The sequence below is a fragment of the Oreochromis aureus genome, linkage group 16 (assembly GCF_013358895.1).
Source record: "Oreochromis aureus strain Israel breed Guangdong linkage group 16, ZZ_aureus, whole genome shotgun sequence".
Taxonomy (NCBI): Eukaryota; Metazoa; Chordata; class Actinopteri; order Cichliformes; family Cichlidae; genus Oreochromis; species Oreochromis aureus.
In genome coordinates this window covers 17636495-17650856 of record NC_052957.1, presented here as the reverse complement: position 1 = coordinate 17650856, position 14362 = coordinate 17636495, and the positions used below count along the sequence as shown (strand labels likewise).

The 14362-nt window shown below is 38.4% G+C and overlaps 2 protein-coding genes across 3 annotated transcripts in view; one reads left to right on the top strand and one right to left on the bottom strand.

Moving 5' to 3' along the window:
* Window positions 1-11561, bottom strand: part of uggt2 (UDP-glucose glycoprotein glucosyltransferase 2) — a 40016-nt gene extending 28455 nt beyond the window's left edge. For both annotated transcript variants that reach the window (XM_031743258.2, XM_031743259.2), the window contains exons 1-13: window positions 11404-11561; window positions 10840-10984; window positions 9231-9313; window positions 9001-9131; window positions 8311-8423; window positions 8000-8177; window positions 4676-4772; window positions 4525-4597; window positions 4272-4372; window positions 2639-2738; window positions 2124-2184; window positions 1734-1825; window positions 904-1054 (exon numbers count right to left, since the gene is read on the bottom strand). In XM_031743258.2, coding sequence (XP_031599118.1) covers window positions 904-1054; window positions 1734-1825; window positions 2124-2184; window positions 2639-2738; window positions 4272-4372; window positions 4525-4597; window positions 4676-4772; window positions 8000-8177; window positions 8311-8423; window positions 9001-9131; window positions 9231-9313; window positions 10840-10964 — 1305 coding nt within the window. In that variant the 5' untranslated portion in view covers window positions 10965-10984; window positions 11404-11561. The remainder of the gene's footprint in view (window positions 1-903; window positions 1055-1733; window positions 1826-2123; window positions 2185-2638; window positions 2739-4271; window positions 4373-4524; window positions 4598-4675; window positions 4773-7999; window positions 8178-8310; window positions 8424-9000; window positions 9132-9230; window positions 9314-10839; window positions 10985-11403) is intronic.
* A 1804-nt stretch (window positions 11562-13365) lies between these two features.
* Window positions 13366-14362, top strand: part of hs6st3b (heparan sulfate 6-O-sulfotransferase 3b) — an 80904-nt gene continuing 79907 nt past the window's right edge. The window contains exon 1 of the mRNA XM_039600361.1: window positions 13366-13910. Coding sequence (XP_039456295.1) covers window positions 13366-13910 — 545 coding nt within the window. The remainder of the gene's footprint in view (window positions 13911-14362) is intronic.

Below are 14362 nucleotides of genomic sequence, written 5' to 3'. Positions count from 1 at the left end.
TTTAGCTTCACTCACAACAGCAACTGTACATTTTACTTCACATTGATGATACAGTGTAGTAATAAGCATAAGTAATAAGCAAAATAAGCAACATCCTCTGCCAAGGCCTATGTTCTATTTCAAAATTTTAAAGAAAGTGATCCAGAGCTGTTAAATTTATTGGGTTACTCCTTTTCCCACGTTTGAAATTCAGCTTGGTAGTTTTGTGTAATCTTGCTGAAAAACAAACAAATGGCACCAATCATGCAACACGTACTCCTCAGCAGAGGAATTACATACATGCAAATAAAGCAAGTAGAATGCCAGTGAAGCTGGCTAATTTTGATGTATATAAAAATCACATGTATGACTGTTCTTAAGTTCTTCCATCAGAGAAAACTATTGGACCCTTTAAACACTTTTTTTAAATAACCAACCAGAATCAGATGCATAATGATCCATCTGGCAATAATAATGGTCTTTCTCTGTGTAACTATGACGCCTCTTTACAGTCCAAGTCTCTGCCTCACCAGCAGACTATCAGTATAGCTCTTACACACTCTCTCTATTTTTCCTGTCACCCTCTTTCATAAAAGATACACTCCATACTCTTAGTCTCTGCAGGGGAAATGCAAGTTGACAAATATTTTGGTTGAGGGTGGACAGGCTTAATATTGTCATATATTTCTGACATTTTTATGGTACTTAATGTAATAAAATTGCCAGAGGCATCAAATGAAAACTTGCAACTTTTTAATTTGATAACTTTTCCTGGCTAATTTCCAACTTAATAAATGAGGTTCCTGGATAGCTCAAGATTGTTGCAATACGCCGATGACTGCTCTACTAATTTCCTACTTTAGGATCCCTAAACAAGAACACGTGTGTTGATCTGGGAATATAGTCCTTTTAGACATGACTTACCATTATAGCTGGGTGTCTGATATCTAAGGCATAACTGTCATCCACAGCGTTCACAGGTAATCTCAGCAGCTTATCTTGATGTTCTCCTTTTATGCCTAGATTATGTAGACCCTCTAAGACCTTGGCCTCTGACTTAAGTATGTCCCAGATGCTGAAAGTGCAAAATGATGTGTTAGTCTTTCATACTATCTGTGTGTCAGTATATATGCATTGCACCAAATGCTTTACCTCTATCAGAGAGTGTCTTTTATTAATGCAATTTATTGTGTCCTTACTTTAAACCATATTATTTTGTTTATAACAAGTGACATTCACTACAAGTGGTAGTTATTATGCAATATTTCTATCAGGAAAAACATGAAAAATATAGCCCCAGCCAGATACATTAAACCAGATATTCATTCATTGATATAATCATATATTATATCTGTGGTATTGAAAGCGATATTCAATATACCATGATGGAAAATGTTTTCTTTGTTCACAAAATATAAGTCAGAGAAGCCCTGCACTTTAATCTTGCTAACACCATTAAAAAAGTAATTCAGCCAGAGCCAATGAGACAACCAGCTAAAAGAAGACAGCACCATTTGTGAGTGAGAAGGACGGGTTATTCTGTCCAAGAGGAAAAAAATGTGAAGCTGACATTCATGTATCCATATTGTGGAAAATGACAATTCAAACCACATCAAATATTAGGATTTAATACATATTGAAAACTTAAAATTACTACAGCAAGTCATGACCTTATTGCACCAAGATCACCCTAGGTCTGGTGCTTCCAGGGGAGAGCACAGGCATATGACTGTACCTTCCTGCTGTGTTCCTACCTGAAGGGATTGTGAATGTCCAGATCAATGTGCAGCCCGTTGATGAAGAGCTCACCGTCTCCTGGGTGAACACCAATGGTCTCACTGAGGTGCTGAAAGAACAAGCTCAAAGTGTTAGTTGAATCCCAAAAGCCCTAAATGATTGATTCTAACATTAATGTCTGATCTTTTCACATGAAAAGATGTGCACTGAGACTACAGAAATAAGTAAGGCTCAAGCGCACAGAGAGTAGGAGAAAAGCAGAAATAAAATGTCAAATTTATTGTGGAATTTATATGACACAGAGATTAGAAACTCATTCTCTAAAATAGAATGTGTGCAATGGCAACAGATATTATCAAAGACAGCAACTACGCTATCACGCAGCAACACTGCTTATGATATCGCACCTTTTGGTTCTCCTCAATTTCTTTTCTCATTTCCTGCTTTACAGCCACTCTTGTCAGTGATCTGTGGGAACAGTAAAACATGTACAGTCACCATCAGCTTTTACCGCATCCCCAGCCGGCAGTAAAATGCCAGTTTTAATTTCCAAAAACCTGTGGGTCCTCAAGATGGTGCGTTTGCAGTCAATTCCCTGTAAACACCCGACTCTTACTCAGCACTTTTTGAAGTTATTACAAGCTGCCGGTTCCAAAATAAGCAAACATCTTTTAAAAAAACTGATTAGATCCCTGTACAACAAATTATTTACATTCATTGCAGGGTTACAAATTGTCACAGAAAGGAGTAATAATGCTCAAATAAATGGGGCTATAAAAGGAATACTTTATGTGCACTTTAAGAACAGCATCTGTTTGGCCAAGATTCATACAGAGCAGGACTTTGACAGGAATTGTGAAACTACATAAAATATGTTAACCATTGAGCAAGAAAACAATAATAATAGGATGAATTTTCTTACCTGGCTTTGCTTGGAAAGTTCTGACTGAGATCTCGCATGAGCTTCAAAGCATCAAACTTTGGTGCAGACATGATTCTAGAAGCTGCCTGGAAACTCAAATCTACACAGATCGAACAAAAGAAATGATCAACATTTATACATCTATGAATGCAAAGGTAAAGTCAAAGGTGGCTATGAGCCTTTCAAGCTCTATTTTCTTTTAAATAAATAACACTAGAAGGGACACCTGCACAACTTAAGTGTATTTCCTATGCAGATGATGCAATAATCTACACAGCTGCATTCTCTTCTCTGCCACAGGTTCCAGACGATCCTTCAAGAACTGCAAGCCTCATTGTAACATTTGGCTAAAATTGTTACGAAAACTCACAGAATTCTCAGTGTATGCAGACCGTTAAGGGGCATTTAAAAAGAAAGAGCACGGCAGCAATGTAGCAGCAAATGAATGCCTATTAAATTTAGCGATGGCAGCTGTGTAGCACAATGTGTATTTTTGGTGGTTACACCTTTAGCATTAAAGCTGCATTAAATACAGGAAGGCAGTGAGCTTTTATTTTAAGAGCGTGTCTTCAGCTTATAGACCAGCACAGTGTTGTGAAAACTCGTGTTGTTCAGTGAGTTTGTGTAACATGGGCTGTTGCACATTTACAGAATACAGTTAACTGTGGTCATGACCATCAAAATAAAAATTGTAGGCACTCGGACATCCACTCAGAGCCTCGTCCTCACCGTCTGATGACAAAATTCACGTCACTCAGACCCAGGCAGAAGCAAGTGAATTCAACACTATAACAACCCTTTAAGTTTCCAAAGCAGATCTCCAATCACATATGCACCATTTTCACACTGCTTTCATTGTAGCTGCTGTTTATAGTGCAATGTGACAACATCCACTCCATGAACAGTTCCACATATGTTGTGGACTTAGTGCAGCCAAACAATTGCCACCTACCAATGAGTACTTTATAATCTGATTTCTTGGCCCTTATTAAGTTTAATGTGACATTAGCAGCGGTACATATTTTTACACAGAAATAATGTTAAACTCCCTCCCTCTCCTTATGATATTGCTTCTGTAGATCACTGCTCTACAGGGTACCCAAGATTTGTTCAGAACTTGGTAGAACAGCCTTCTTTGATTTTATGACCTGGTCACGAAGTAACCTTCAAAACACACTAAGGCTCAATAATTTTCTCTCCCTGGGGGAACTTGAAACGCTGATTTAAAAAAAAAAAAAAAACTGTGCAAGTAAAAAGCTGGATTTTACTCCATGTATCTGCAGTCCTTTCCTTGTTTTAATGTGTCCCAGGTTGGCTTTTGTTGTGATTTTACCATTTTTGTAACCTTGCAATGCTGAGCTTTCTTAGCCAAGACTCCCTTGAAAAACAGATTTTTACCCCAACATACTTCCTGGTTGAATAAATGTTACATTAAAAAACAAAAATTAAAAAAAAAATTCACCTGCACTTCATCAGTAATAAAACATACACAGTGAAGGCCTCGCCTTTGATCCTCTTTTCAGTGTCAATAAATCTCAGCTTTTTCTTAGTGCATGATAATAGCAAATGCAGACAGACATTAAAAATATCCTCGAACTGTTATCAACAGTACTGAAATGAAAAAAACTGATACCTTGCATTTCCCACACTTTTAGAGGGGCCATGTCATTGGTACTCTCGAGAAGATGTTTGCGAAGCTCAACAAGATGCTCCTGGAGTTCAGGATGAGATTTCCTTAAGAGAGATAAAAGAAAAACAGAAAGACACGATGCAAGGTGAGGATCTCTTTTTGACTCCTAATCAAGTGGTGTCAAATACACAGTGACAAAAACAACAGAAAAAATAAACGATTAAAACATCTTTAGGACTGATAATATATTACTTACTTTAATGTCCCAAAAAGAAATCCTTGGACTTCATCATTATCATCATCCTCCACATTTATAACCGTCTTTGAATCTATAAAGCAAGAGATTCATGTTTACTTGCCTGAGAAACAGAGTTCAACACACAATGTTGGATAAATCACTAACTGACCTTTTACTTCAGTGTCATCCACAGCTTTGTATTCTGTGCTTTTGATAGCCAACTCAACACCATACCCAGATAAAAGCATCTTTTGAGGCTTTGGATTCTGTATCAAATAAAAGCAAAGCAATGTAAAACAGTGCAGAGTTTAATGTGAATTAGACTATATACAGAAGATATTTTCTGACTATATGTACCCACTATACTCTATGTGAACAAAACTACATTCAAACACATTTGAAGTAGAATGCATCACACTGGGTGAGTTTCGGCTTGAGACTGTCACTGGATGCCATCTTTGTAATAAATTCAATTTTTTCCCTGGTCAACTATAACTGGAGTTATGAAGTGGAAAATGTCTCGAAGCAACAACGGCTTAGCCACAACAGAACCCGCTGACACTAGTGACACGCTGACTAGTGCTGACACATTATAAACTTCCTATAGAAGTGAGAGATAATGACAGCACAAAGATGACCCTGGGTAAAGCCAGAATCGATGTAAAGTAAGTCTCCAGCAGACACTTCATTCTCTAATTACATTTGTTTCAGTGTTTGAATGGCACATCTTTAAGCCCATATCTAGGTGCCCACATACCTGTGGCAAAGCATGTTGCCTGTTTATAGATTTTTCAAGACTACAGTCAGTGAAAGTTATAGACTATGAAACAGTTTATCTGTGCGAACAAAAAGCACACAAACTGACACGTACAGCAGCAGATACACTGACATTCAACCTTGACACCTGTGTCACCCAGACACTGCTTCAATCTTTCACAAGCGTAACGAGGAAACTTCCACACCTACACACCGGTTTTCTTCAAGAAAAGCACATTTCCTACTTTCAAAGGCATCTGTTTGTCAGTTAGTTTTTAGAAATCTGTTAATTCTTCCCCTGAACATTGGTCAGTCATACATGTTGTTCAGCACTGCCCATTTGATCAGGAAAAACTATGAGGAACAACATTTTTTTCATGACAGAAAATATAACTAATGGTTAAAAAGACTGCTTACAGTAAAGTGTTATTTCAGCCAGTATGGCCCCTGATGAGCAAGTGTTCTTAACAAAGTAGATTACAGTAGATGCAATAGATTTATTCGTTTGACCTGTAGTTTATAAGAAGCATCTTGTATTCAGTAACAGTGTGTCTGTAACATTATCTGAAGTTAGTATTTCTTTGGGGTGGGGGGCAGATTCTTGAAGTAAACTGATCAGTAAACACAAACGCTGCCAATGCCCTGTCTCACCATTTTGAAGAGAGTGATGTGGCTCTGCACCAAAATGTAATTGGTGCTTTTTCTGGCCATCTTTCATCATGAAATTTGGCTTGGGTTTTTTTTTTTTTTTGCATAATCCTGCTAGGAGTGAAACTTCAGTGAAAACATAACCTCTGTGACAGAGTTAATTTAAAAAGAAGGAAAAACAAAACAGCAGCGAGAAACAACAAACATGCAGTCGGCACTCTAGCTTTAATTTTTAAAAAAAGCTAATCAAATGCTACTAATGGAACAACTGCTAACACATCACAGAAGATTTGAGGCTAGTGTTCATTTTACTTTGAGTCAGGTATCTTTCCTGTATGATTTATCACCTACTGAAGTAGCCCTCCAACATGTTCACCAAATAAATACGCTTTGACAAATGACACTGATGTTGAACAATTTAGCATCTTTTTTTTCTAAGCTCAGATGGAAAACAGGATTTACATGAACAACAACAAGTGAATCGTTTTTTTCTTTGAATGGCATCGCTCCTCTTCAGTGGACAAAACACATTGCTGTGATATTGCTCATGTTAATCAAGGAGAAACCTCTGAAGCAAAGACAAAAATTCTAAGATCTCCAGTTCCTCTAGTGACTAATTCAGGCTGGCTACAAAAGCAAGCATCCCCATACATTTCAATGTTATAATTTCCAACTTTATAGCATTAAACAGCTTATTTAGGTGTTGCAGTAGTTATCACTTTTGCCTCACAGCAACAATGTCCTGGCTGTGAATTCAGTGACTGACTAGGGGCCTTTCTGAGTGGAGTTTCTCCCCATACTTGTGTAGGTTCTTTTCAAGTACTCCAACTTCCACCCGCAGTCCAATGACATGCATGTGTTAGGTTAATAATGGCAGTTCTAAATTGGCTGTAGTTGTGAATGTGAGTGAATAGTTGTCTGTTTCTCTGTGTTAGCCAGGGTGTTCACTGCCTTTCACTCCATAACAGCTTGAATAGGCTCCAGTCCTTCCAAGACCCTGAACTGGATAAGTGCAGCAGCATAGATAGATGGATGAATTTACAGTCTGATAAAAACAAAATGGTTTATGACTCTATGGATACCTTCCCACTTTATAAAAACTCTGATGAAGGAGATTTTTTATAACTCATTCACCTAGATGCTAGAGTTAGGAGTGTGTCTAGACATAAGCAGCTGGAGCTGATGGGTGTCTTTAGGCCTCACCTCCAGTACTTCCAGTTATTAGACTTTTTTACTGTGTGTGGAGATGGTGTATAATGAATTCTCAGGCTTATGTTAATTGCTTGCTGTGTGGTACAGACCATCCAAGAGGTTTGTGCTTCAGTTTTGGAAAGTGAAATTCTATTATTGTACTAGTCTGTTACCTGCCACACTAATGTGTGTATCTGTGTATTGCACCCACACAGTTTGCCAGCACAGGATCCAGCTTGCCTACCAAACTATCAAGCACTGGCTGACAACTTAGCACCTTACCCTTTCACCTGAATAAGTTAGCTTCTGGATCCAAAAAACCCACATAGCAGCAGCTAAAACAAACTTCAAAACACAGAATTCAAAACTATTCAGTGGCTGCTGTGGCTACTTCTATTTTTTTATGCTGTCTTTGATGCTAATTCTAAGTGAGCAGGATGAACTGTGTTTGAGCGATAGCAGTGCTGTTCAAACACAGTTTCCTTAAAGAGATTTACTAAAGAGAAGTTTCCTGTTGTATCACTGATTAGCAGTAATCAGTGATCATGAGAAAAAAAATATACACAAAGATGGCATCAATGTTTCATTTTAATTTCACTGTTGGAAATGAATCTAATTTACTTATTTTTTAAATACATAATTAAACAAAAAGAAGTCTGTTAAAATGAATTCTACCAAAACAGCAGAGAGCGAAAGTCACAATTTATTTGTCACTGCTGCTCTGATAACACTAGTTTATCAAATAATTTCAAAGTTCATTTAGAATTTTTTTTTCTCTACAATTAACTACGTCTACAAAAATATTTATATATATTAATAATAATTAATAAGTGGAATGTAAGTTATTCACTGAGAGTAAAGGCAAAGCAGTGGGGGAGGAGGGTATATTTCTACTCACCGCTACAAAATGACGCAGCACATATGTAAGTGTGCCCTTTTCAGCTTTCTCTGACAGCACCTTGTGAAAAGAGGTGAACTTCTTTGTTCCAATCTCCGCATACAAGATCACAACTGGCACATCTGTTTTATTGACCCCTGGATATGTGTGATCGTTCTTGTATAAATATGGTTTTGGCCTGTGAACATTTGGAAAATGTGGTTAAAGATATCCCAGAGCTAAACATTGATAGGTGAAAGCATCAAATATTAAAAACACAATTTTAAAAAGTTTCACATAAATAAATAAATAAATTCAAACTTCCATGTTACCTGCCTGCAGCTGCCTTAAGGAGCTTCTTGATGTCCTTGGTGCTGCAGCTGTGTTGCCCATGGATGGAGACAAAGGCTGGGCAAGCCTCAGGCGGAGGCTCATCTTTGGCTATCTGTTATGAACAGAAGGGAGAAAAGGAATGTTTGGTAAAGTAATGGCTACAACATAACCTTACTAAAGCCAGGGTTTGGTCCCCACCTGAATTACTCGTTTTAAAATACATGTGATTATACCGCGTCCACTTCTCTACTTTTAAGGTTAGGCATAAAAGTTTCATTTCGATAAAAGTGTTTAGTTAGGGCTGGATCAGTTGAGCCCTTATGCTGCTACAGTTTCAGGTTGCTGGGAGATATCTTATGATGCGCTGAGCTTGTCTTTTCCAGTCTCCTCTGTTTTTAAACCCCCTTATTTCCCACTTCTGAAATTCATAAAGAAAATGTTCTTCTACTTTTTCTTTTCATTTTTGTATTGTTTTGTTTGTTGTTCATCATACTTTCTGTGACCCCCCAGTAGAGTGCTGCCACGCCGTGAGCAGTTCTTCCTCTGCAACACTGCTAGGTGCTTGCCTATAGAGGATCGCCTGGATTTACAAAGTGCCTTGAAATGACTGGTGTTTTAAACTGGATCTGTATAAATTAAACTGAACTGAGTTGAAAATATTACTTTATAACACTTTGATCAGAACATACCTGCTGGGATGCATGAACAGCTGGTGAATAGGAGCGCAGGGCGAGAGCAAATTTGAGAAGATTAACTTGAAGATCTGTGAGGAACTGTCCGGCTTTCTTAATGATCAAGTTGTAGTACGAGCGCACCGACTCTGTAGAATAAACAGTGGTGGGACAAAAACTCAAAACTCAGTTCAATGAGTTACACCTCTTCAAATAAAAGTAATAGTTTAATGTAAAAATAGACATACCTCCGTGCTTGTACACAGTAAGTTCTTTTACAGTGTCGACAAACTGCCAGAATTTCTCATTCCCATCTTCTCCAATAAATTCGCTGCACATGAAAATACGTGAGTATAATAAGCAAACATTATTTTACTCCTCAGCAGTTAAAACTACAGACCACCAAAATCATTAATTTCTGGAGGTAACTGTGCACATATCCACTGTAACTCATCATACATCATTAAACAAGATAAAGGATCAAGTTTTTTACTACGACTATTTAAACACACAAACTAATTATATATGAACATTTCTACGAGGTTACCAAAGAGACTGGCATAACCAACACTGATCATAACATCGTCACAGACTATTTTGAAACAGGAGAGGCCACAAAGAAGGATGCAACAGAGAAGACAGACATTCCAGCTTTAAGCGTATCAACTTTACCAGAAGTACACCAATAGGGATAGAGCGAAGTTATAAGTTAAAGGCAGTAAAATTACATTAAATCAATAAATAACCATAAAAATCTGAATAACCTTCCAAGAGTAATAAAGTAGAACATTTTTGTGGTGATTTTTTACATAAGTGTCCTTCAGAAATCATAATAAGGCAACTCATAACATAAACAAAGTGATGTTTATATTTGGTCCCCATGAAAGCGGCCTTGCTTGGTGACACTTGTGATTTAATTTGAAAGATAAATGGTTCTGTGCTGAATAATAAATAATAATATAAATGTGAGAATTAAGGTTTTCTAAATGTTTCAATACTGTTTTCTACTGTGATAAACACAGTGAAATAACTTCTGCCTATTACTTAAAGTCTATTGTAAATAGACTGCAGAATGCACTTTTCAAACTGTTAGGTCTGTGATGGGATTAATCATTCTGGATGATGGTTGTCAATATAACGAGATTCATTTTTCCACAAATGATATGATGTTTTAGTTTAGCTACAATGTAACACAAGAAAGTCTTTCAAAAAAGCTAAATGGCGTTAAACTACAATGTATTTACGACCATGAGCACAGTTACCGTGGAGGACATTTAAGCTGTGACCTTTATCTGGTAATAAAATATACTATTATAAAGCTCCTTAATTGCAGTGATTTAAAAAAACAAACAAAAAAAAGAAGTAGGAAAGGGAGGAAAGGGAGAATAGAGTTTCCTAGTAATATTCGTGGAACTTTCAGCCCAAGGTTGGCTGAATCACCAAAATTAGTGCTATTATCCATCAGTCTGCAAGGAAAATTTTGGTGAAGGTTTTGGTTACGAAAACATCAGAATGGTGTTGAGTTAATGTAAGAAGTGAAAGAATTAGTAGTGGATAAATAAATAAATACATTAATTAATAGCAGTCAGTAACTACTTTAATACTAAATAAATAATTTCAGTTTGCTTTCAGGTGAATGCAGTGCAAAAATAGAAATCATTCTATATTTCTAGTCTCTGATCCTGACCTGTCTCTGGGAAGTGTAATGAGATTTTATTTTCTGTTTAGGACATTTAAAGATTAAAATACAAACCGCAGATTAATAAAAGATAAAAATAGTGCATTTAGGAGGAGGGGCTTTAACCTGGCTGTGCCCCGTTTTATTGCACATATGCATTTCCAAGGAAAGTACTGTACCTCGTCTCCAGGAGGAAAGGCGTCATGCTCCACTTGGCTTTAAGACTGGCAGTGACGCCTTTGGGGGCTGATATTACGTGATTTATGTTCAACAGCAGTAGCGACAGCACAATAACGCTCCTCATTGTCGCGATGGAACATGAACCTATAGCAGTGGTAGAGAGCAAGAAGGTACGCCGTCAGTTCAGCTTTTGAGACGTGCCAATGAGTGCCACGTAGTTACTCTGAGTTATTATCTCAACCTCAAAGCCAACACATGCACACACGCACACATACTCGTCGGAAGAAAAAAAAACAGCTCGCAAGATTATGGGAGATGCTAGAAACATGAGAGGTGCTCGTTAGCCAAGGAGAGTAATAATAAAATAACGTCTCCTCATAAGGGTCAGGCAACGGAGTGAAGTTAACTTAGCTGCAGACTACAAGTCAGCTGCCGTGACATGAACTAAAACATCCCAGCAGCGTGATTTAACTAACGGAGACCACGAGCATGGGTTGCCACAAACACGTAACAGTGGACAGACTATTATTTAGCTACAGTGTTGCCAGCGACATAGAGCTCACCCAGTCAGTGATGCTAGTGGTTTCCATGCAAAGCAAAGGGCTTCATTCAGCTGGATATTTTGGGCAGCTAACAGCCTGTACGGCTAGCCTGTTACCGGGGTTGTGGGGTGTCGAGGTGTCTCGCGCGGACCGTTATTCCTTCCCGAAAGAACCGGAAACCGGAACAGAAAACGTGGGCTTTAATTATTTTCAAACACCGTTTTTTATATTGTTTATAGAGACCAAGCGAGAAAGGTCGTTGTATAATTAAATTAAATTAGATGATAATGTGGCAAATTATTCTGGCACATTGGCAGACAGCTAAAGAGACAGACGCTGAAGCTCAAACATGTTGTAGCAACACTAGTAGTGAGTGATGCGTGTGTGTGTGTGTGTGTGTGTGTGTGTGTGTGTGTGTGTGTGTGTGTGCGCGCACGCGTGTGTGTGCGCGTGTGTGTTTGTTGAATCTCCAGTGTGAATCTCCAGACACTTCCTGTAGGCTGTGGAAAGGAAAAATCCAAAACAGTGAATCCAAAAATTAACCCAAGTTGTTACATTACGTTTAGAATAAGTTAGTTTTTGTAGCCTTCATAATGATAGTGATAATAATAATCATTATAATAATAATGTTATAGATTATTTGAACTACTTTAAAGCTATATCAATTATCCATTCATTCCTTTTTTTAGTTTTTATTAGATTTCCCTAAAGATCAGTAAAGGTATCTAAATCAGTGCACAAAAGATTGTTATGTATGCTTTTTTGTTTGTTTGTTTGTTTGTTTGTTTGTTTGTTTTTTATCGTTTTTGGTTTCTGTTTTTTTTTTGTGACCCTACTTTGCAAATGTACCCGCAGAGAGACGTTGTTTTCATGCTTGTCTTGTCTTCACATGACCGGTAAGGTATTATGTCCAAAATGTGCATACTATTTTGTGGGGAAGCAGACTATTCCTTTAAAGTCAGTTTCGACATCACTTTAAAAGTGCATTTAAGCCTTTCTAAATTTAATAGCCATCAAAACGTCACTATAAGGGCAGTTAGCCAATATAGTGACACAAAAATAATAGGGTTACATGACTGAGCTGCAGATAATGGGAGAATAACAGGGTGCGCAAAGGAAAAGATATAGATAGATAGATAGATAGATAGATAGATAGATAGATAGATAGATAGATAGATAGATAGATAGATAGATAGATAGATAGATAGATAGATAGATAGATAGATAGATAGATAGGTTGGAAGGTCTTTGTATTTAAATGTGAATAAATCTCAGTATTGTCTCCGTTCAATATCCGTGTGGGCTTCTGGCTTTGCACTGTGTTAAACAAGATTATGGGATGGACGGGATGGGATGAGGAGCTTTCCCAGCCCAACCGCGACGAGAGCATAACGCCTATTTGTCGGCTCGGATGCAGCAGCATCCTCTCAAACGCACTGCTTCAGTACAGTCAGTCAGTTCTGTCTCAACCCGTAAACGATGCCGTACCCTGCCGGAGGATTCATGCAGCCCAACAAGAAGCCGTGCGACATTTCTGCAGAAATAAGTATGAAGATGCACTGAACCACACTGTGATTTACACTGCATGGGACCAGCACTAGAAAGAAAGAGGGAGTCAAACTAAAAACTCTCTCCTCCGACTGCTTCGTTTTCAACTTGATACCGAGGCATGGGAGTCGTCGGCTTGGATGCAGCTCCACACCGGCTTCAGAAGTTGGACAGGCAGAGATTTAATTGCCATGACTCTTGAATACGGACAGGACTTCCAACGCAGTGCAGACGGCGTGCAGTATTTTAGAGTCCTTAAGGTGGACTTCTCATTTTGTCTGAGTGTCTTTGGAGAGTGTTATCTGATCAACGTGTTGCGTTTAAAATATAGGCATCTTTAATCTGTCTGAGGCATGGAGGAACATTGATCTCCGAAGTGTCCACGGGTGCTCCTTATTATTCACAGTAACGGAATGAAGACACTATCTTGATATGATGGATGATAGATCCAGTAAGCTCATTTTAGTTCCTATTTTAGCTGTCCTTTTTGTTATGATAGGTTATCAGTACATATGTCCCGCTGGCAGTAATTCATGCCACTTTAAGACTGAGGAGAAATTTAGAGGGGTGAGTCTACTTTCAACCCCTTATCAGGACAGCGATGATTTCTACAGAGATCAAGACCTGGAGGATGACAGCCCTCCGAAACTATCGTCGAAATTCAACTTCACTGAAAGAGACCTTGACAGACACGTGGAGTTCAACATCAAAGGGGACGACGTGATAGTGTTTTTGCACATCCAGAAGACCGGGGGGACGACTTTCGGGAGGCACTTGGTGAGGAATATTCGCTTGGAGCAGCCGTGCGACTGCAAGCCAGGGCAGAAGAAATGCACGTGCCACCGACCGGGGAAAGAAGAGTCCTGGCTCTTCTCCCGGTTCTCTACGGGCTGGAGCTGCGGACTGCATGCAGACTGGACCGAGCTTACGAACTGTGTCCCTGTCATTATGGATAAGAAGGAGGCCCGGAGGAATAAAAGGTAACGCGTGAGAGTCTCATACAGAGATGCACCCAGTCCCCACAACCCTGGGGGATGCAAAACAATAATGCCCAGTTAAACCATGTGACCATAAAACCCTTAATGAATTCAAAATATAAGTTTTGCCTTTAAGGAAAATGCACTGCCTCTCTTGAGTGGAGAAATAAGCGGGGATGGAATGGGCACAGGATGGGATGGGTAGGTCTACTCATTGCTATTTCCCTGGAGGGCTTATACAGTTATCATATTAGGTACAGTATAGTGTACATGAACTTTTTAGGCATCCCTTGTAAGAGGTGAGACTGGAGATAGCTTCTGTAGCTCACTGTAACAACATTCATATAATGTTTTTAAACCTCTAAAATATAAATCTCCTGCAAACAGTTAACAGTTAATTGTGCTTAATTGTGCTAAACACCTGTCCAAATAACTACTAATATAACTACTTATAT